This window comes from Kalmanozyma brasiliensis (assembly GCF_000497045.1).
Source record: "Kalmanozyma brasiliensis GHG001 unplaced genomic scaffold PSEUBRA_SCAF2, whole genome shotgun sequence".
NCBI classification, from domain to species: Eukaryota; Fungi; Basidiomycota; class Ustilaginomycetes; order Ustilaginales; genus Kalmanozyma; species Kalmanozyma brasiliensis.
Window position 1 is genome coordinate 90,927 of NW_015961959.1, and position 18,744 is coordinate 109,670.

Sequence of the window (18,744 nt, forward strand, 5' to 3'; positions counted from 1 at the left end):
GCCTGCGTTTTTGGCGTGTTGGACCCTGTTCGGCAATTTGGTTCTTCTCTTCCTGTCACCTTGAAGGCTGAGTCTGATGCACCACCCTTAGCCACCGCCTCGACTCGAGCCCTCCGTCTATATAATCTTGTCCTTCCATCGCCCAACCCAGCCCCCTGCTGTCCCTCAGCGCCCCGTCCGCAGGTGACTTCTCCTCCCATCAAGCCACTCCCTCAGCAGATCGTAGCAACCATGTCGATCGTCCCGAGCGACGAAGCGCTCACCGAGCAAATCAAACTCATCCTCACCAAGGCTCATGAAAACGATACGATCGGCGACCACACCAAGCGTAAAGTCCGCGAGATGCTCACGGACTACTTTGACGCCTGTCTCGAAAGTCCCAAGACCAAGAAGAAGGTCAATGCCATGGTGATGGAACAGAATGATCTCATCGCGAAAGCCCGTCAGCAACAAGGAAAGGGTTCAGCTTCGACTTCCAAGGCTGCATCGACCTCCAAGTTTGCCTCGCCTGTCAAGGCTGCAGCGACCTCTAGGCCTGCATCGCCTGTCAAGGCTGCTTCCAAGAGCGCCAAGGCCAAGACTCCGAAGCGCAAGCGTGCCTCTGCCGCTGCAGACAGTGACAGCGACAACGACGCCGAAGCTGCACACAAGGCGCCCACCGGCCCCGTCGGCGTCTCGAGCGACACCGAGCCAGCCTCGGACGACTTCAGCGAGCTCGAGGAAGACACGTCCACCTCTCGCGTCAAAAAGAGCAGAACAACAACTAGCAAAAAGTCCGCCTCTTCCTCCGCTCCCAAACGTAAGTCCACCGCCAAACCGTCCGGCAGCGAAGCAGAACAGCGCCTCACGCGCCTCAAGAAGCTCGTCTCGGAATGCGGCGTGCACAAGCAGTGGAAGCGGCTCTACGAGGCGGCCAACGTCGACGCCACCGACTTTGACGGTCAGAGCAAGATCGTCCAGGGCGTTCTGCGAGAGCTGGGCATGACGGGCAAAGGGTCGCTCGAGCAGGCAAGGAAGATCCGCGAGGAGCGCGAATTCAACGAAGAGCTAGCGGCGTTGCAGGAGAACGAGGTGGTGGGAAAGACCAGAGGCTCGAGGCAGACGAGAGCCTCCCTCGGCGAGAGTGCTAAGAGGTCCAAGACGATCGAGATCAGCGACACCGAGGAAAGCGGGAGCGAGTTCGACGAGGCTCCTCCCAAGAAGAGCGCGAGGAAGGCCGTGTCCGACTCGGACGAGGACGAAGACGAGGACGATGGGCCCGCCCCAAAGAAGAGCTTCAACAAGTCGCTCGCGAGCTTTGTCGCCGATATCAACTCTGATTCCGACTGATGTATTCACCACCAGCAAACGTATCTTTCCGCATCGTATCAAGCGAATCGTGTCTTTTGCAAATGAGAAGCGATGCCGAGGGGATGAATGCCTAGAATACAATTTGTCAATGAGCGCCTGTTCGTCATGCGCTTTCCACGTCGGACGTGCCCAGCTTGGTGGGATTACGGTCCTGGCTCGACTGTCCTACTGCGCCCTTGCTCTTCTTGCCATCATTCGACGAGATCGGACTGAGATCGGTGGGGTTGGTGCTCATATCATCGTCCATGACCCTGCTCTGATCGACCAGCAGCCTCTCCTGGTTGGTCAACCAGCTCGTCCACTTCCTCGTCGGCACCTTGGCCTCCAACATCTCATTGATCTCCTCCAACGACCGACCGAAGGTCTCGGGGATGTAGAAGTAGACGAACGTCATGGCGATCAGCGTGCCAACGCCGTAGATCCAGCCGATCTGCGCACCCAGTCCTGCATTGTAGAACAGATACGGCAGAGTGAAGGTGACGGCCCAAGCGACGATCCAGAAGCAAGCGGTGCCGACCGACATGATCTTGCTCCTGTTTTTGCCGACTGCCAGCTCGCTCGCCACCACCCACGCCAGCGGTCCCCAGGCGAGGTTGAAGAAGAAGACGTAGATGCAGATCATCGCCGCGATGGTGCGACCTTCGGTGACGGAGATGACGCCTGGGTAGGGCAAGGACTCGCCTCGAGGAGGGAGACCCTTGGTGCCGATGCCGGCGACGACGAAGAGCGCGATGAACATGGGCACGGAGGTCCAAAGTATCAAAGGTCGACGACCGAATCGGTTGACCAGCAGGAACGAGCATAGCACGCCTACCACCTCGATGACGTCGACAATGATCGTGATGATGAACGCATCCTTGAGGCCAACGGCGGTCATGAACGTCACGGTGTACGAAAAGATGAACTGAACACCCCCGATCTGCTGTCCGATCAAGATGCCCAACACGCAGGCAAACTTCCGCAGCTCGACACCGTGCAGCAACGACTTCCAGCCGCCCTCACCCGAGAGCTCGAGCTCGTCCTGTCTCGCCTGTCGGAAAGCGTTGTACTCGAGCGCGATGACCTTCTCGCGCACTTCGTCGTGCTGACCCTTGTTCACCCGCTTGAGCGCCGCCAGGGCCTTCTCATCGCGGTTCTTCTGAATGAGCCATCGGGGCGATTCCGGAATGATGAATTGCGCCGTGACGAGGATGGCGACGAAGAAGAGGTTGAAGATGATGGGGATGCGGTAGGACCAAGTCGAATCGATGTCTTTGGTGCCCTGAGCGATGCACGCGCCGATCACCTGGCCGATGGCGAGCATCAGCTGCCACGACGAGACGATCGCACCTCGAATCGCGGTCGGTGCGATCTCCGAAAGATACAACGGTGTGCAGTTGGAGATGACACCGACACCGGCACCGAGCACGCCTCGACCGAGAGTCAACAGCGCCTTGGAGCCGATGGTGACGAGCTGCAGCACGACACCGATGGTGACCAGCGTACAGGCACCGAAGAACCCACCTCGACGACCGACGTAGTCGCCCAGTGGGGCGGCGAGGAGCGAACCGACCACCTCACCGGCTTGCACGATCGAGGCGTAGAGCGATTGATCGTTGGACGGAATCTCGTATTGACCGTTGGCAGGGTTGATGACGCCAAAATCGCGCTTGAAGCGGTCCATCTCGAGGATGCCGGTGAAGTAGGTGCCATCGTAGCCGTAGAGGATGGCGCCGATGACGGCGAGCGAGCAGAAGAGGATGGGACGGACGTTGGCCTTGGACAGGAGCTTGGTCTCGCCGATGGTGACGCCGTTGGGCGATGAGGAGGGAACCGCGCCGCCCATGGTGGATGAGACGCAGTTCTAGATGGAGCAAGGATGATCGCGGGCCGAGATGGAGGAGACAACCGTGCTGTGCCCGAGCAATGCGGAAATGGTGGCGGGTAGGATCCGACAGGTATCGGATCGTAAAGGGTGATTGGTTGGTGACGAGGACGAGAGACCAAGCAAGAGGATTTCTGCGCCCAGTACTTATACGAGGGACCGGCGAACGGTAGGGCACTTGACCGCCAGGGTCGGGAAAAGCGGCGGTTGATAAGGGCGCGGAGGGACGTTGCAGCTGGCCAACGAGGGGGCAAGCAACACCGGAGGGGCGCAGAGAGAGAGAGAGAGAGAGTCAAGCCGAGTTTCAATTGGTGGGTGACTGCAGCACAATGCGGCTCGATGATGCTGCTGCTGCACGGAAACGAGAGGTCGATCATGCAGCAGCGTGGGGAGAGGCAGACAGACGGTCGAGATGCTGTCATGGACAGGCGGAGTCTCGGTCGGTGGTTGGCAGCAACACAACGACTCTCTTTGCCCACTCCCTTCCCACCTCACTGCACGCTGCCCGGTTTGAGTGACAAAAGGAGCAAGTTCGGCTCGGCCCTACCGGTACGATGCAAAGGGCAAAAGCGAGCATCGGTAGAATTGCTTCTCTCTCTGCGCTCCTGCAATCCGGCGACTCGGCCCCCACCTTTGTTCTTCCTACCAAAGACTACGAACAGGCTCTATACGCAGAACATAGTGCGAGGCAGATCCACCGGCGAGCTGCTGTCAAGGTCACGAGGTTGAGTCAAATGCGATACCTCATTTAAGCCGAACGGAATAGGAGGAACTTGTTTTGCCAGCTAGGAAACCTCTTTGCGCGCTGACCCACCCAATCATACAAATGCAGCTGCGCAAGGTGACGACAAGAACTTCATCTCATCCCCGCAAAGCTGCATTCAATCAAGGTGTGGGCCGTGGCAGAACTTTTGGGCGGGCGGATGCAGAGCTGCGCGCAATACCTTTAGCGTTTTCGGCAAGGATCAAGCGAGGATGGTCTATCTCTCCGAAAATCCTCCGGGGCTGCAGCTTCGGTTCGAACCAGCTTGGGCCTCTGCTCGCCACTCGCCTTGCGTGACTGCCGGCAGCGTGCTGCCATCCTCACGGCAATGCTCGATCCAGCGACCTTGAACCGGCTGAAAGTCAAATGAGCCCATTCAAAGGGCCGAGATCGTTCATCATCGAGCGGACAATTGAAGCGGGCGCAAAAGGATATTTTCGACGGCAGCAGCACGACGTCAACGCGCCGCTGTCGAGCTGCTGAGGTTGAAATTCTGCCACGGAGAATTTTTCGCCAACGGTCAATTTTCGTCTGTCTTCTCGAGCAGCGGCGGCGGGAGAGCAGGGTCAATCGGCGGAAGGTGCGGCATGTGTCACTCCCAGCTGCTGCGCTGCAAGAGTTGCTCCGAAATTTCACCTTCGCTTAGCGGGTCAGATGCGAGACCCACACGATCGCATGGCAGACGAGGGGGAGCAGCATCGTCAGTGCAAGCGGCCCGGCACGTCACATGTCGGCCGTCGACGGTATCCTCTGATCGACTCTCCCCTGGCAACTAAGGCGGACACCGTCGTCACCAAAGGGGCGCATCCGGTCATGTTGAGATCGCGAATGCTAGACACTACAACAGAGACGAGGCTCCTGATGGCAGCTCTTGGAAAAGACTGATGCTCGGCAGGAGGCGGGCGAAGGTCGGCGAGACTCGACCTCGCTAGCAGCCGAACCTCGAGTCGACTCGTTTTCCCCCACACCTCCGCTGTCGCCTTCTCCGCACAGTCACGGGGTCGACGTTCGTTTCCTTGCGCAGCAGTGTGTGGGGTTGTTGCATGTCGAGAGGCGCAAAGAAACAACAACGGGGAGATTACAGCAAGGCGGAGGCCCCGCACAGACTCAGCTGCGCCGGCGAAAAGACGCAACGGCGAGATGGCAACAAAGGAGGAGCCCCGCCTGCGCAGCGTGCGCAAAGATAAGCTACCGAGCGGTGTCGGACCGGCAAATTCCTCAACGGCGACAACCACCCGACGACTCGGGCTGCTGCAAAGACACGCTGCGCTGCGCTCACTTCTCGCTGTGAGCCCCACAGTTGCTGCTTTCGGTGCTCTCTAAGGCATGCTGACATTGCACATGTACCTTATGCCGACGGCGGCGTGCTCCAGATCTTGACCGTGCCATCTGCGCCTGCGCTGACCATCTGTTGCGAGTCGTGCGGATTGCATTCGACCCAGAGCACCGCTTTTCCGCGCACTTTGCCCCCGCTTGCCGCATCTCCAACAGCAACATTCTCGCCAGTAACAACGTCCCACCCGACCAATCTGCCCTCTTCGTCGCCGATCACAATCCCGTCTTCCTCATTGGCGAACACGGCTTTGCATCTGTACTCGTCGTGTGTGTGACCCTTGTACGCGTGCAGCAGTGTGCCGTCCTTCTGGTCCAGTAGACGTACCGTTGAGTCGAGAGTGGCGACCAGCACGCTACTCCCGAGTCGGGACGGAGCAACGCTTGTGATCGGTGCTGGCAACGTATCGGCTCGCAGCTGACCAGCGCGCAAATCGTAACAGCGGAGAACACCGTCAACCGCACCCGTGTAGATCTTGTCCTGCCGCACACTGATCGACGTCACCGCATCCTTAGCTTCTTTGAGCTCCATGATCGGTCTCCAGGCTCCCTGAGCACGCAGGTCGAACACGCGGACAACACCGTCAAATCCACCCGTCACGACCACACTTCCATCTCCATCCCTCCCTCCAAACCTCACATCGTTGATCTTGCCCATAAATCCACTGAAACGACGCACCACACTACCGCTCCCCACATCCCACACGAGCACCGACTTGTCCCCTCCTCCGGACACAAACCGCGCATTATCCTGGCTCACATCTAGCGCCAACACCTCTTGATTGTGTTCGGCGTACGTCTGGATCGCGTCGCCCTCCGAGTGGGCGTTCCACAGCTTGATCGTCCGATCCGACGAGCCCGTAAGAATGTATCGACCCGTAGAATTATATCGCGCTACGTTGACGGGTGCCTTGTGTGCGACGAGGGTCTGTTCGAGGCAAGTGGGCAGGAGGACTGAGCTCGAGAGGGATACTACGTGACGAGGCTCGCGAGATGATGGATGCTTACCTCGAGACGATTCTCCGTGCAGGGCGCGCGTGAACCACTTGCCCAGCGTCGAGCCTTTCGGTTCTTGATCCATCTGCGAAGAGGATGAAGCGGGGAGGGGCTTGGAGATGCTCGATGGGTCCAAACTATTTGCACGTTGGTTTCGCTCCCAATCGCTGTCCATCTCCCACTTTGCCAGTGCGTTTTGCAGGATCGCATCGAAACGATGTCTTCGTGCCGTGTCCAGTTGCGCCTCTCTCATCTCTTGATCTTCGGTTCCTTTCGCATCCTTCCCCTTCGCAGCGTCGTCGTCGTAGGAGCTTGGCAGACCATCGCCATCATACCCTTCACCAAAGTCGACCCACCTCACTTCGTCCTCCGCCAACCCCACATACGCCCTCGCCGCCTTTTCGTCCGCCTGCGTCTCCCCCACCCCCACGCCTCTCGCCAGGGTCGCGCGGAATTTCGCCTCTGCCGTCCTTCTCGCCGCTGTCGTCTTCTCCTGCGCACTCTTCTGCGGTGGCCCGGCGAGACTCGACAGGAGCTGCGGATCGCGCGAGAGCTGCGCCTCCACCGCCGACGAGGGGATGAGGATGAACGATCGGGTGTGCAGCAGGTGCGGTGAGGTGGAGAGCACTGCCCGCGGGAGGGCGTTCAGCAAGCACAGCTCGTTGGACGAGACGTTGAAGCGGATGGCGATGGATTGGAGCGTGTCGGTCTTGCGGAGGTAGTATTGGCGGGTTTCGCCGGTTGTGGGTCGGGATGAGGAGGCTTCTGCCGATGAGGTTGGGGCGGAGTGGGGGTCTACGAGTCGTCGAAAGGCTGTCAACCCCGTGCTACAATCTCCGTCTTCGGTTGTGGAGCTGACAGTGTCGGCTGTGTGAGGGGCAACGTCGACCTCTGCCGAAGCAGCACCCTTCGATTGCCGCGTCAACAGCGATGGTCTCGTCGCCGACTTCGCCTTGGCCCCTTCATCGTCACTCGCCTCGTCGTCGACAACGAACGTGCTCTCCCCCTTGGCCTCGTACGGGGGTGGCGGCACCTCTTCCTGCAACTGGTCGTCCTTCAACGCAGCGGCTGCGTCGAACACCACCTCACCAACGCGCGTCACATCGCTCCGAGGTCCCTTGCGGAACGCCGCCTGCGCATCCTCGCAGATCGGACAGAAGGTGCGCAGTCTCGGATTCTGGTCCAGGCAGACAGGACAGATAGGCCGAGAGCAGCAGCCGTGCACGTAGATCGCCGCCGGCTTGGTGTTCGGTGCGATCGTCGACGAGCATGCTAGACAGAGTTGTTGCGTCTGCATTGTCGCCCAAGAAAGATGGCAGTGTGGCTTCTCGTCGATTGCTGGCCTCCTATGATATCTAATCGAGCCCCAAAGAAGCTGTATCCCTCGGTGTGATCGAGAGGCTTTTCTGTGGTGTGTGCTGTTGGTGTCGGCAGGGGCTGATGGTGGTGGCGGCAATAGAATCAGGGTCCAAGCTGCATCAGCCTCTTGCGCGCATCAACGCAAAAAAAGCCCGGCTGCTGACTGCATCTCGGGTGGAGGCCACACGCTTTTGCTACACAGACCTTTGAGCCATTGCAGCCTGTAACGTGATCAATCAAGACGAACACACCTCAGCGTCGAGCACAAGTCAGATCACGATCAAGGCCAACGTCTAGGATCCCATAGAGCTGCATGTTCCTCCTACCTCAACCGCGGATGAACGTAGCATCAATCTGCTTCAACTGCGGCAGTAGCAGCTTGACCTTCCTCCTGTACGCCGGGCCCTCTTTCTTCTGTGCCGGGTTTCCTTCCAGATACACCGTCTCGAGCGCTGGCATCCGATTCGGTCCCAGCTCCTTATCCAGCTCGTTGAGATCCGCAATCCTGTTGTCGTTGGCCCAAAACTCCTCGAGCCGACTCAAATGCCCCACATTCTCCACCTTCTCGATCATGTTGGCGCCCACATCGAGCGTTGTGAGCTTCGTATTGTGCTCCAGGCCTTCGAGCTTCGTCAGCCCGTTATGCGAGATGTAAAGCTCCTCGAGATTGACCAGCGTCTCGAGCCCTTCGAGCTTGGTGATCCGATTCGACTGGATCGAGAGCACGCGCAGGTTCGTGAGACTCTCCATCCCGCTCAGAGTGGTGATCTTGTTCTTGCCCAACCAGAGCTGGGTCAAGTTCGTCAGATGACCAATGTTTTCGATCGACCGCAACCTGTTTCCGCCCAGCTCGAGGCTTTCTAGCGCTCCCGCAATGGGTCCCTGCAGATCGTCTGCCCGCACCCGCGAGATCTTGTTCTGCACAAAGTAGATCGTCTTGCACGCCCCCAGATGCGAGACGTTCGAAATGTGGTGGATGTTGTTGAACGACAGATCGAGCGACTCGAGCTGGGTGAGCGAATCGAGGTGGGTGATCTTTTCAATGCTGTTGTCGTACAGGTCGAGATCTTCGAGTTCGGTCAGCTGGCCAATGTCGGAGCGGATCTTGGTGAGCAAGTTCTGACGGAGGCAGAGACGTTTGAGCGAGGGAGCGAAGCGGGCGAGACCGAGTCGCTTGGTGGTCGTAAGACGGAGGTGACCGAGATCGAGGATTTGTTCGGTGTCGGGGTAGTGTTGAAGCAGCTCGGCGTCGTCCGGGATCTCTTCGGCGGGTGCTTCGGTGATTTGGCCGTTCGAAGCGCTGTTATCGACGCGGACAGAGCCGTACTGGACAATGCCGCGTGTGATACCGTTGTTGGCGGGCTCCGGCTCGTCGACCGCGCTGGAAGGACCGGCTTCGTCTTCGGTTTGCGGATCCTCGTCCTCGTCTGCGCCAGCGTGGGTGCGGTCATCGTCTGAATCCGTGTCGTTCCCGTTCACCGGGCGGTCTTTAGAAGACATGGTCGGTGCAGGCGGAAGTTCACCGACGATCTGCACCTTGGGTTGGGACTGAGAGCTCGATGACCCGGCAACTGTAGCGTCGGCCATCTTGAGTACGGTCACGATTAGAACGTGTGGTGTGCTTGCAAGTGCTGATGGTGTCCAAGAAGGAAGCAAGGCGCTGAGAACGAATCGAAAGTGGTCAAAGCTCGGATCGAAAAGCTCAGTTCAAATTTGCGCCGCGGAGAAACCGTCGCGTGGGTCGGATCGTGAATATGGCTGAGCAACACGCTTAGGCCTGCGTGAAGGCGAGACCACCACGGCACCACTTGTCACTCGGTCAGCATCACAATTCGCACACACTGACGCAGATCCTGGGCAAACACGAATGGCATGCTTCATGACCAAGATAAGGGTACAAAGAGTCTTTCGTGAAAGGCTCCAAAGGGTATACGGTTGTATTACATGGCAATGTGGAAACATCAATAGTGGTCGGAGTGGTGCAGATCAAAGCATGAGTGGAGTGATCCGTCCATCTTGAGTCGCTACTCGGCGGTGGAAGAACCAGCCTTGGCAGCATACGACTGCTTGTCGTTCGTGACGAAAGGCTCCTTGCTCTTCTCGACAATCTCGGCTGGTGTCACATCCTTGCCGCTGAGCTGGGGTGTCCCGGTGCTCTTGCTCGCCTTCTCAGACGCCCTCTTTTGCTCAGCGAGCTTCTTCATCTTTTGAAACTTCTCCGTCGAGATGCGTGTGCCGAAGAGCACATCGAAATGAACAAAGAAAGGCTGCGAGTAGTTGTACCGCAACCCGGTCATCTGGTGGTGCACGTCGTGGTACTCGGCGCAGTTGGGGAACACGAGATGCAGAGGGTCGAGGTACCACGGGAAAGCATAGCCGCCGTGGTCGGCCACCGTCTTGAGCGTGGAGAAGGTGAAGAGGACGATACCCTGACGGACGGTCATGAAGGCGGCTGCGTGCGAGATGCATGCGCCCGCCGAGTCGAGCAAGAGCCCCTCGACGGGATGGTTGTAGAGCGCGCCGAAGGCGTAGGGCACGTAAAGGCGGTGGTGATGCGAGTGAAAGTGGCGATAGAGGAAGCGGCTTTCGTGGAAAAGTCGATGCAATGTGTACTGCCACGCGTCCATGACGAAGAAGGCAAACCAGAATTGAGCGAAGGGGATGCCCCACCAGTACAACCACCATGCTGACGAGATGGCGTCCTGGCTGCCAAAGACGAGCTTGGTGAAGGTAGGCTGAAGGGCTGGTCCGAGCAGCTTGGTTGTTGATGAGCGAAGGAAAGCAGCGATGTTGAGGATCTTTGCTGGATGATCCGCAAAGGTCTGTTTGAGCCCCACAGAGTCATCATCGAGCAATGCAAGTCCAAGGATGGTCTGGATGACCTGCTGCACCACGACCATGACCACCACCCTTGTCACGCTGACGCGGTTGCGCTTTGTGACCTCTTCCGGCTCATGGAGACGATATCGCTCTGTGAACGGTAGCTGCATTGTGTCGAGAGCATGATAGAAAAGCGATGCCACCCAATAGATGGCGATGGGAAGCGCTAATGAGAGGTACTTGTCCGAGATGCCGGGAAGCACTGTTGGCTGCGCCTGAAAGTAGAAGGGTGTCTGATTGAGCTTGGCGAGGCCGGCCGCGGCTGTTGTGGCGTTGGCGAATGCATTCATACTGGAGCTGGGGATGCGTTGATGGTGCCTCGACTTGTGGTCTGCGCAAGTCCTTGATCGATCGCAGGGTGCTTTTATGGCCAACAGGCTCCTGCTGGGAAACCAATCGACTGCGGGCGACAGACGGAATTAAGACAAACTCTTGTGATCGTGAGAAAGGCGTAAGCTCGAGTGCTGGCCCAGTAGATAGTTGCGTGGCTGGATGAGAGTCGACGTCGGTCTGATGGAATGATGATAGCGGAGCGAGAGGAAGCTGTCCGATCCCTGAATCCGAAGTCAATGTTTTTCCCTTTAGGCGAGGCGAGGAGGGTCAAGGACAGGGTTCAAAACCAACGAGAAACACAGTTTTAGGCGCTCCTCACGTAAGAAGTTTGGCGCTGCGACGGTGCGAAACGCCGCGTGCAGTCAGGCAAATTTGGCCGGCTGCGGCCAGCCGATGCAGCATCACGCATGCAACTCGTCGATTCGTGCAGGTCGCGCCTCGTCCGTCATTGCTCATGATCTGGTCACTGTCGCACACACCAAGTTCTTCAAATGCAAGTGCAATAGCGAAAGACGACCATCGTTGTATCTCGAGTGAGTCATTGTAGCCATCAATGACCGCGACAAAGCAAAGCTTAATTCACGACGATTCCTACCGGCACCACTAAGCGTGCTGCAGAGTGTCATAGCCGGTGGCAAAGTCCGTGTCGCGCGGATTTGTACTGTTAGACCACAAAAAAATATTCAGCTAGGCGTTTTCCTCCTTTCGTGCGGGTCACTTAGAGGCCAAAAGCTTCGGACAGGAACGGTTCCGTGATCAGCAGCAGAGCGCTTTGCCATTTCAAATTTCGACCTGTGTTGCGGCCACGGAATACAAGACCGATGCTGCTCAATTCAGTTCGCAGGTGCTTTGAAATCACGCTCTGTTCTGTGGAAGAAGAAATTGGGGCCAGCACAACACAGTCCCATTTCTGAGAGAGGTCAGCAGCTCGTATCGGTCGAGTTGAGGGAGAGCAAGCCAGCCAAGGTTCAAGCAATCTTCCAATCTCGTTCGCTCACGGACGGCCAGGCAACAGTAGCAAAGCTCTTTCGTCGCGATCCACCTTTTCAATCTTCTTCTACCTTTCTCGTCACCTACACCTTCACCTTTTTCAGCACGCCTCTTTGGTCGCCTGCATTCGACATGTCGCTCGCTCGTTCCGCCGCGCCCGTGCGAAGCGCACTTCGAACCGCCGCTGCCGCTCAGCGACGCACCTTCACCACCGCCAACGCATCCGGCGTCTCGACCGCTGCTGCCGACGACGGAGCGCTCACCTCGACCGTCACCGTTGCCATCAAGGCTGGTTCCCGCTACGAGTCTGCCCCCGGTGTCGCCCACGTGCTCAAGAACTACCTTTTCAAGTCCAACCAGAAGCGCTCTGCTCTCCGCCTCGTCCGTGAAGCCGAGTTCTACGGTGGTGTCCTCTCCACTGCTCTCACCAAGGAGCACCTCTTGCTCACTGCCGAGTTCCTGCGTGGTGATGAGGACTTCTTTGTCGAGGTTCTCGGTGATGTTCTGACCAAGTCCAAGTTTGCTGCTCACGAGTTCAACGAGGAGGTGCTTCCGCAGGTGCAGTCGGAGTACGCCCAGGCGCTCGCCAACCCCGCCGTTCTTGGGTACGACAACCTTCTGCAGACTGCCTACCGCCAACGCGCCCTCGGTCACTCGCTCTTCGCCTCGCCCTCCAGCCCCGTCTCGCACCGTCAGGTCGTCGACTTTGCCCACGCCGCTTTCGCCAAGAACAACATCGCCGTTCTCGGTACCGGTATTGACAGTGGAAAGCTCTCGCAGCTCGTCTCGTCGCACTTTGGCGAGCTTTCCGCCTCGGCTTCCGTCTCGAGCCCCGCCTCCAAGTACTTTGGTGGTGAACAGCGGGTTGCCTTCTCTGCGCCCCACGGTGCTGAGAACACGCGTGCTGCCCACGGTCACTTCTTCATCGCCTTCGAGGGTGCGGGTCACAAGGACGCTTCTGCTTCCGCCAACCTTGCCGTGCTCCGCTCGCTGCTCGGAGGTGAATCGTCCGTCAAGTGGAGCAACGGTGTTTCGCCTCTTTCGCAGATCGCCGAGTCCGTTGCTGGTGCTCAGGCCAATGCGTTCAACCTGACCTTCTCCGACTCGGGTGTGTTCGGTGCACACGTCTCGGCGCCAAACGCCTCGGTGCAGCAGGCGGCTGCCAAAGTGGCCCAAGCCCTCAAAAACGTCGCGGGCGGTCTCAAGGAGGAGACCATCCAGGCAGCCGTTGCCAAGGCCAAGTTTGAACGCGCCACCGTGCTGGAGAACCGTACCGCATCCCACGAGTTGGTCAGCGCCCAGCTCCTCGAGGCCGGCAAAGTCGCCACGCTCGAAGAGAGCTTCGCCGCGCTTGAGGGCGTCAAGGCCAACTCGTTGGCCAAGATCGCTGAGAAGCTCCTCAAGAGCAAGCCCACCACCGTCGCCGTCGGTGACGTTCACGTTCTGCCTTACGCCGACGAGGTTCTTTAAAGTAGTCGAGGCTCATCCGATCCCAATACACAGTTTTTCTTGATTCATACACAGCCCAGTTTGCATCTGCGCACGGTCAGAGATCGCATCACGCACGCACACACCATGAGAGACATGAAATGCGACGACAGAGTCGTTCGCGAGGTATCATTGAGCATTGCGTCTTCGTACCGACATGAGAAGGCCTTGTTGCGTCCGACTCACGACCGTCAATCGGCCAGCTTGTCGGCGAAGACAGGCCAGTCGGAGCCGTGCACCCTGACCCTATGCACGCAGATGGGCGGGTTCTTGGCCGATCCATCGATGAACTGCCACCTGACCGCGTGCACTCCGAACGGGTACACCTGCGCCTCTTCCGTCAAATTGAACGTCTGCAGTGTCGATCCGTCGGCTTTGAACTCGAAGTGTGCGAGGAGCAGCGGTGCGTCGTCCTTGTACTCCTGCGGGATGGCTCTGAAGTGGGTTTCCGGCAGGACGCTGCGCAGGTACTCCTCCTGGCTCCCCGCTTTGGATCGGCGGTACTGCTGATAGAACTGTCGATCGCCCTCATCCACCATTCCCCAGACGAGGATCCTTCGGGGTGCGGTACGCGCCATCCCCGGCAACGCATGCTCCACCACCACCTCCTCAATCACCTTTGGCTCGGCCAGATTCACCTGCAACAAACTCCCCCACCCCGTCATCCAGCAGTTTCCCCCGTCCAATCCTGCACCCGGAGTGATCGCCTTGACCGGCTCACCGATCGGCACCCGTCTCCCCTCGGCCAAAAACCGCCCCACGTTCCAAACGCTGTTCAACCTCCACCCCCTATGCTCCGTACCCACCTCGCTTACCCAGGCACCACTCGTCGTCGCCATCCAATCCACCTTCCCCGTTCGATCCCTCGCAAACCTCTCGAGCTTACTATCGATCATCTCGCCCAAAAATGTCGAATCAAACGCTTGACCCAACCGCGTGTTCACCTCGTCATTCGCGTAGCGGGTGATCTTGGACACCTCGCGCTCGAGTCGCGCAAGGAATTTCCCCTCCGTATCGTCTGCCCGCGACGCCAGTTGGGTGTGCACTTTTTTGTCAAGATCGCGCAGCATGAGCTCCACCGAGGAGGAGACGGATTCTTGGATGGACTTGAGCTCTTCCTGTGCGAGCCGGGCGATGGAGCGTTTGGTGGAGGCGGTGAGACGCGAAAGCTCGGACGTGTGCCGCGCCTCGGCTTCCGATCGGATGGACGAGGCAACCGACGAGAGCGAGGTGGAGATGTGAGAGTCGATCGAGGCGGAGAGCGAGTCGAGTCGCGAGGTGAGGCGAGCGAGGTCCGAGCGAAGACGTGCGTTTTCTGCGCCGAGAGAGGGATGACCGGGGAGGTCGTCGGATGAAAGGTAGGGGCGGGACACGCCATGATTGAGCAGCTGACTGACGAGGTAGACTGCAAGGAGGCCGAGCCCCCACTTGAGCAGGCTGGAGAGGCCCGTCAAGCCGCGGACGCCGTTCCAGACCCCGACGGCGAGGTTGTAGAAGATCGATGCGAGTGCGGAGAAGAGTCGGGTGAGGGCGGACGGTCCCTCTGGATGCTGGGCCTGCTTGGTGGAGAGGATATGATTCCCGAGCGCAACCTCCTGGATGTCGTCCTGGTCGTCGACCGGTTCCGAGTCCGAGACGCCATCGAAGCGGGTTTCCTTGCCGCTGGCCGCCTCTGCGTCCTCATCCTCGTTGGTCTCGCGGCTGTCATCATCGTCGAGCTCGCCGGGCATGCCGTTGACGCTCTTCCTGCGACCCTTCCTCTTGACGCCCGTCATCCAGGTTTGGTTGTCGATCTTGCCCTGCAATCTCGCTGAGATGGAGTTGGAGTTGCGGCCCTTCCTCCTCGCTCGTGATGGCGATCCAACATCATCATCATCGTCCTCCTCTTCATCGCCGTTCGGTCTGTACGGCAGATTGTCCGCCGAGGTTCGACCCTTGCGCTGACCGGACACCCTCCTCGTCACAGTGGCCCTCGAAACAGGTCTCTGCTGTTGCTCGGCGTCGATGCGCGCTGCCTCCCGCTCCTCCTGCTGATAATTATCCGTCAGATCGCCCTCGCTGGAGAATATGGACATGGAAACGCTGTGCGAGCCATTAGCCTCGCGGCTGTCGTTGAAGCTGCGCTGGTCGCCACGAAGAAGAGCGGACCGGTATGATGGCTCGGACTCTTCGCGGAGGTAGTAGCTGGCCGGAGCGTCTTCCTGCTTGATGCTGATGATGTTGGAGCTGCTTGCGAGGGAGGGGACAGCGAGCGTTCGGCGGCCTCGTCTCGGTGTCATTTGCTCGTTGAGTTCGGGCGAGAGAGGTCGGCTGCCGGGCGTTTCGGATCGACCGCTGATGCGTGGGGAGCGACGCGGCGTGCCACCGCGCGGCCCGTTGCGAGTCGACATGGCGGAGGACGTGGCTTGCGATCACTCCAATACAACGTGCGATTTGCCTTGATGATGCTGGCTTGAAGACGACGATGCGGAAGTCGTGATGGGTGCGGATGCCTTTTGGTTGTGCGGGGTGGTCTGGAATGTGGGCGCCTCTGGGTATATGTATTACTTTTGGGATAGAGGGACCAGCAGTCGCGTTGATGGATCTGATGGTTTTGTTATGCTCTGAAGCTGTTCGCGGTGGGTTGCAGAGACGGTGGAAGGGGCGGGAGGGACAGAGTGGGAGGATGACAGCGAGGCTCGAGCGTGTCGTGGGTGCATGCATGCGTGTCAGTTGTTCAAGAAAGGGTCTTCGGTTGTCTTCCAACTTTTTGGTTCCGCTGCGCGGTCAAACAAAGGAAGCTTCAATCGAAGCTTCAAAGGGGTACGGGCGCATTTTGCAAAGATGTTAGCAGATTATCATTCACATTATTCCAAAAATTGCTCCACTTGCCGCTATGGTTTTTTTCTTTTGTTTCTTCTCGAAAGGCGACTTTTTTGGGCTCCGTGTTCCGTGGTCTGGCCGGCTGCGTAGTTGCGAACAAGCCTCCATCTTTTCATGGTCGCTGACCATCATCTCCATCAGAGACAATAGCAGCAAGATGGCATCGACATCAGCATCAGCGTCCAGCAGTGTCCCCGCGCCAACGAGCGCATCGACGCATCTCGGACTGCTTCCCGAGATCCCCAGAGCGAGCTCCATCATCGTGATTGGAATGGCTGGCTCGGGCAAGTCCACCTTCACAGCCAGCCTTCACGATCATCTTCACGAAAAGGCGAAAGAGCAGCAGGAGGAACAGGAGCAGCAGCAGAGCGGGCCATCAAGCTCGCCGCAGACAACTGCGCCTTACATGGTCAACCTCGACCCTGCTGTCGGAACGCTCGGCTACGAACCCAACGTCGACATCCGCGATACCGTCGATTACTCCCGCGTCATGGAGCAGTACAACCTCGGGCCGAACGGTGGCATCTTGACTGCACTCAATCTCTTCACCACCAAATTCGACCAGGTGCTCAACATCCTCGAGAAGCGCGCCAAGGAAGTCGACCATATCGTGCTGGATACGCCCGGACAGATCGAGATCTTCACCTGGTCGGCATCCGGATCCATCGTAACGGACGCGCTGGCGAGCTCCATGCCCACCGCCATCGCTTATATCATCGATACCCCGAGGACGACCGCGCCAGCTACTTTCATGAGCAACATGCTCTACGCATGCAGCATCCTCTACAAGACCAAGCTGCCCTTCATCCTCGTCTTCAACAAGACCGATGCGCAGTCGCATCATTTTGCGCTAGAGTGGATGCAAGACTTCGAAAAGTTCCAGGAAGCCTTGGCAGCAGGCAATGCAACTGATCCGTCGTCGACTGTAACGCAGCAGGGCCTCAACCCACGAGCCCGCAACCACGACTCGGAGGGAGGCCAGGGCTACATGAACAGCCTCATGAACAGCATGAGCCTGGTGTTGGACGAATTCTACAAGAATCTGAGGGTGAGTTCGCCAAGCTACCGCTTCCGTGCTCCAAAAGAGATAGAGATACTGACCTCCTTTTCCATTCGCTGTTATTGATTTGCATCAGGCCGTCGGTGTGTCCTCCGTCACGGGCGAAGGCATGGATGACTTCCTCGCAGCGGTGCAGGAAGCGCGTCAAGAGTACCTCGACGACTACCGTCCGGAGCTCGAGCGACTCGCCAAGCAACGAGATGCGAAACGCGAGACGAGCAAGAAGGAGCAGCTGGCCCGTCTGATGAAGGACATGAAGGTCGGGTCCAAAAAGACGTCGACACAGGACAACAAAGCGGCGAAAAGAGCGAACAGATCGACCGAAGACGTCTCCAGACCGATGGACGAGGAGTACGAAGGTGACGGTCAGATCATTGAACCCGTAAGTACTGACGCCACGCCGAAGCTCTGTCGGAGAAGAAAGGTCGTGACAGGTTTTCTCGCTGAGTTTCGGCTCCACCGTAGCGGCAGCGCACCTTGTTGAGTGATGGTCTTTACTCCGCCCGTAGTGGTCGCGTGCTTCTCCGCTAACCCACGCAGGCCCTGCCTCGGAACAAAACCCCGCGCTGAGCCCCTTGGCTGACTTTCCTTGACCTTCTTCTGCCCGCCGATGATCATTTGCTTTGCCTGTGCAGGACTCGGACGAGGAGAAGCCACATTACGAATACCCTGGCCCAGAGTACGATCGAGGAGATGGTACCGTCTGGCCTCGTCCCGGATAGCTCGCAAATCTTCTGCGGCCCAATTCATTCTGTGTCAATCGATTGTGTCAATCGAGAGTGAGCCAATGTGCTCGTCCGCATATGCCGTAGCGTGCGTGAATATCGTGTCTGCGTCTGGTTCATGCCAAGCTCGCATGAGCTTTTCAAAGAGCTGCGCATTCGCGGACCGATTGATCCTCCCAGACGCAGCGTTGGAAGCCGACTTGCGGGGAAAGCGCCTTCCAACGCTGCGGAGACGTTGCTAAAGTATCGTCCTGCTGGCCATGGTGAGGTTAAAGGTTGTCTAGCATGGGCACATGAGCGGGACGACTACCACCTTTTCGGCCCTCTCATTGTGCTGCAACCAGACTCGACGCCTCCTTGCAGGGAAAAGGGCAGCCTTGCAGCGGAATGACTATCGGGTGCTGTCTCGGTGAAGCAAGCTTGGCTCGTCGACAACCTGTTCGCTCGAGTCCATGGTCTGCCTGAGCTGCTTCAATCGATGCATCGCACTGCCTCGACTAGGCGCTCTCTGCTTGTCAGGATCAAGCATCGGTTGGTATGTCCTTTCGTGTACCTGAAGTGAGCCGAAGTTCCGCGGATTGTGGTCTGCTACGTACGCGTGAGTGCCTCAGGGACAGTCTCGAAGATCCCTTCGAATCAATAGAAAAGCTAATTATTCAAGCGGAGCTGGTTACGTGCGAAGCAAGAAAGCCGACCGCTGGCTGCTGACCAGTACCTGCTGACGCGAGTGTCGCCTGACCCG

General features: G+C 58.3%; 8 protein-coding genes across 8 annotated transcripts; 3 read left to right on the top strand and 5 right to left on the bottom strand.

Annotated features, from left to right (window-relative positions):
• Positions 1 to 231: 231 nt before the first annotated feature.
• Positions 232 to 1,329, top strand: PSEUBRA_002530 (uncharacterized protein; the record flags this gene model as incomplete). The annotated part of the gene is made up of 1 exon (XM_016436952.1): positions 232 to 1,329. The coding sequence occupies one exon, from the start codon at positions 232 to 234 to the stop codon at positions 1,327 to 1,329; it is 1,098 nt and encodes a 365-aa protein (XP_016292443.1).
• A 124-nt stretch (positions 1,330 to 1,453) lies between these two features.
• Positions 1,454 to 3,175, bottom strand: PSEUBRA_002531 (General substrate transporter; the record flags this gene model as incomplete). Its single annotated transcript, XM_016436968.1, has 1 exon — positions 1,454 to 3,175. The coding sequence occupies one exon, from the start codon at positions 3,173 to 3,175 to the stop codon at positions 1,454 to 1,456; it is 1,722 nt and encodes a 573-aa protein (XP_016292444.1).
• A 2,150-nt stretch (positions 3,176 to 5,325) lies between these two features.
• Positions 5,326 to 7,602, bottom strand: PSEUBRA_002532 (WD40 repeat; the record flags this gene model as incomplete). Its single annotated transcript, XM_016436976.1, has 1 exon — positions 5,326 to 7,602. The coding sequence occupies one exon, from the start codon at positions 7,600 to 7,602 to the stop codon at positions 5,326 to 5,328; it is 2,277 nt and encodes a 758-aa protein (XP_016292445.1).
• Positions 7,603 to 7,991: 389 nt separating this feature from the next.
• PSEUBRA_002533 (Leucine rich repeat 4) lies at positions 7,992 to 9,251 on the bottom strand (the record flags this gene model as incomplete). Its single annotated transcript, XM_016436980.1, has 1 exon — positions 7,992 to 9,251. The coding sequence occupies one exon, from the start codon at positions 9,249 to 9,251 to the stop codon at positions 7,992 to 7,994; it is 1,260 nt and encodes a 419-aa protein (XP_016292446.1).
• Positions 9,252 to 9,688: 437 nt separating this feature from the next.
• Positions 9,689 to 10,834, bottom strand: PSEUBRA_002534 (Fatty acid hydroxylase; the record flags this gene model as incomplete). Its single annotated transcript, XM_016436981.1, has 1 exon — positions 9,689 to 10,834. The coding sequence occupies one exon, from the start codon at positions 10,832 to 10,834 to the stop codon at positions 9,689 to 9,691; it is 1,146 nt and encodes a 381-aa protein (XP_016292447.1).
• A 1,165-nt stretch (positions 10,835 to 11,999) lies between these two features.
• PSEUBRA_002535 (Peptidase M16, N-terminal) lies at positions 12,000 to 13,337 on the top strand (the record flags this gene model as incomplete). Its single annotated transcript, XM_016436954.1, has 1 exon — positions 12,000 to 13,337. One exon carries the CDS (start codon positions 12,000 to 12,002, stop codon positions 13,335 to 13,337), a length of 1,338 nt encoding a protein of 445 aa, XP_016292448.1.
• A 209-nt stretch (positions 13,338 to 13,546) lies between these two features.
• Positions 13,547 to 15,745, bottom strand: PSEUBRA_002536 (Sad1/UNC-like, C-terminal; the record flags this gene model as incomplete). The annotated part of the gene is made up of 1 exon (XM_016436967.1): positions 13,547 to 15,745. One exon carries the CDS (start codon positions 15,743 to 15,745, stop codon positions 13,547 to 13,549), a length of 2,199 nt encoding a protein of 732 aa, XP_016292449.1.
• A 629-nt stretch (positions 15,746 to 16,374) lies between these two features.
• Positions 16,375 to 17,999, top strand: PSEUBRA_002537 (uncharacterized protein; the record flags this gene model as incomplete). Its single annotated transcript, XM_016436957.2, has 3 exons — positions 16,375 to 17,265; positions 17,354 to 17,659; positions 17,913 to 17,999. The coding sequence occupies 3 exons, from the start codon at positions 16,375 to 16,377 to the stop codon at positions 17,997 to 17,999; spliced, it is 1,284 nt and encodes a 427-aa protein (XP_016292450.2).
• Positions 18,000 to 18,744: the final 745 nt, after the last annotated feature.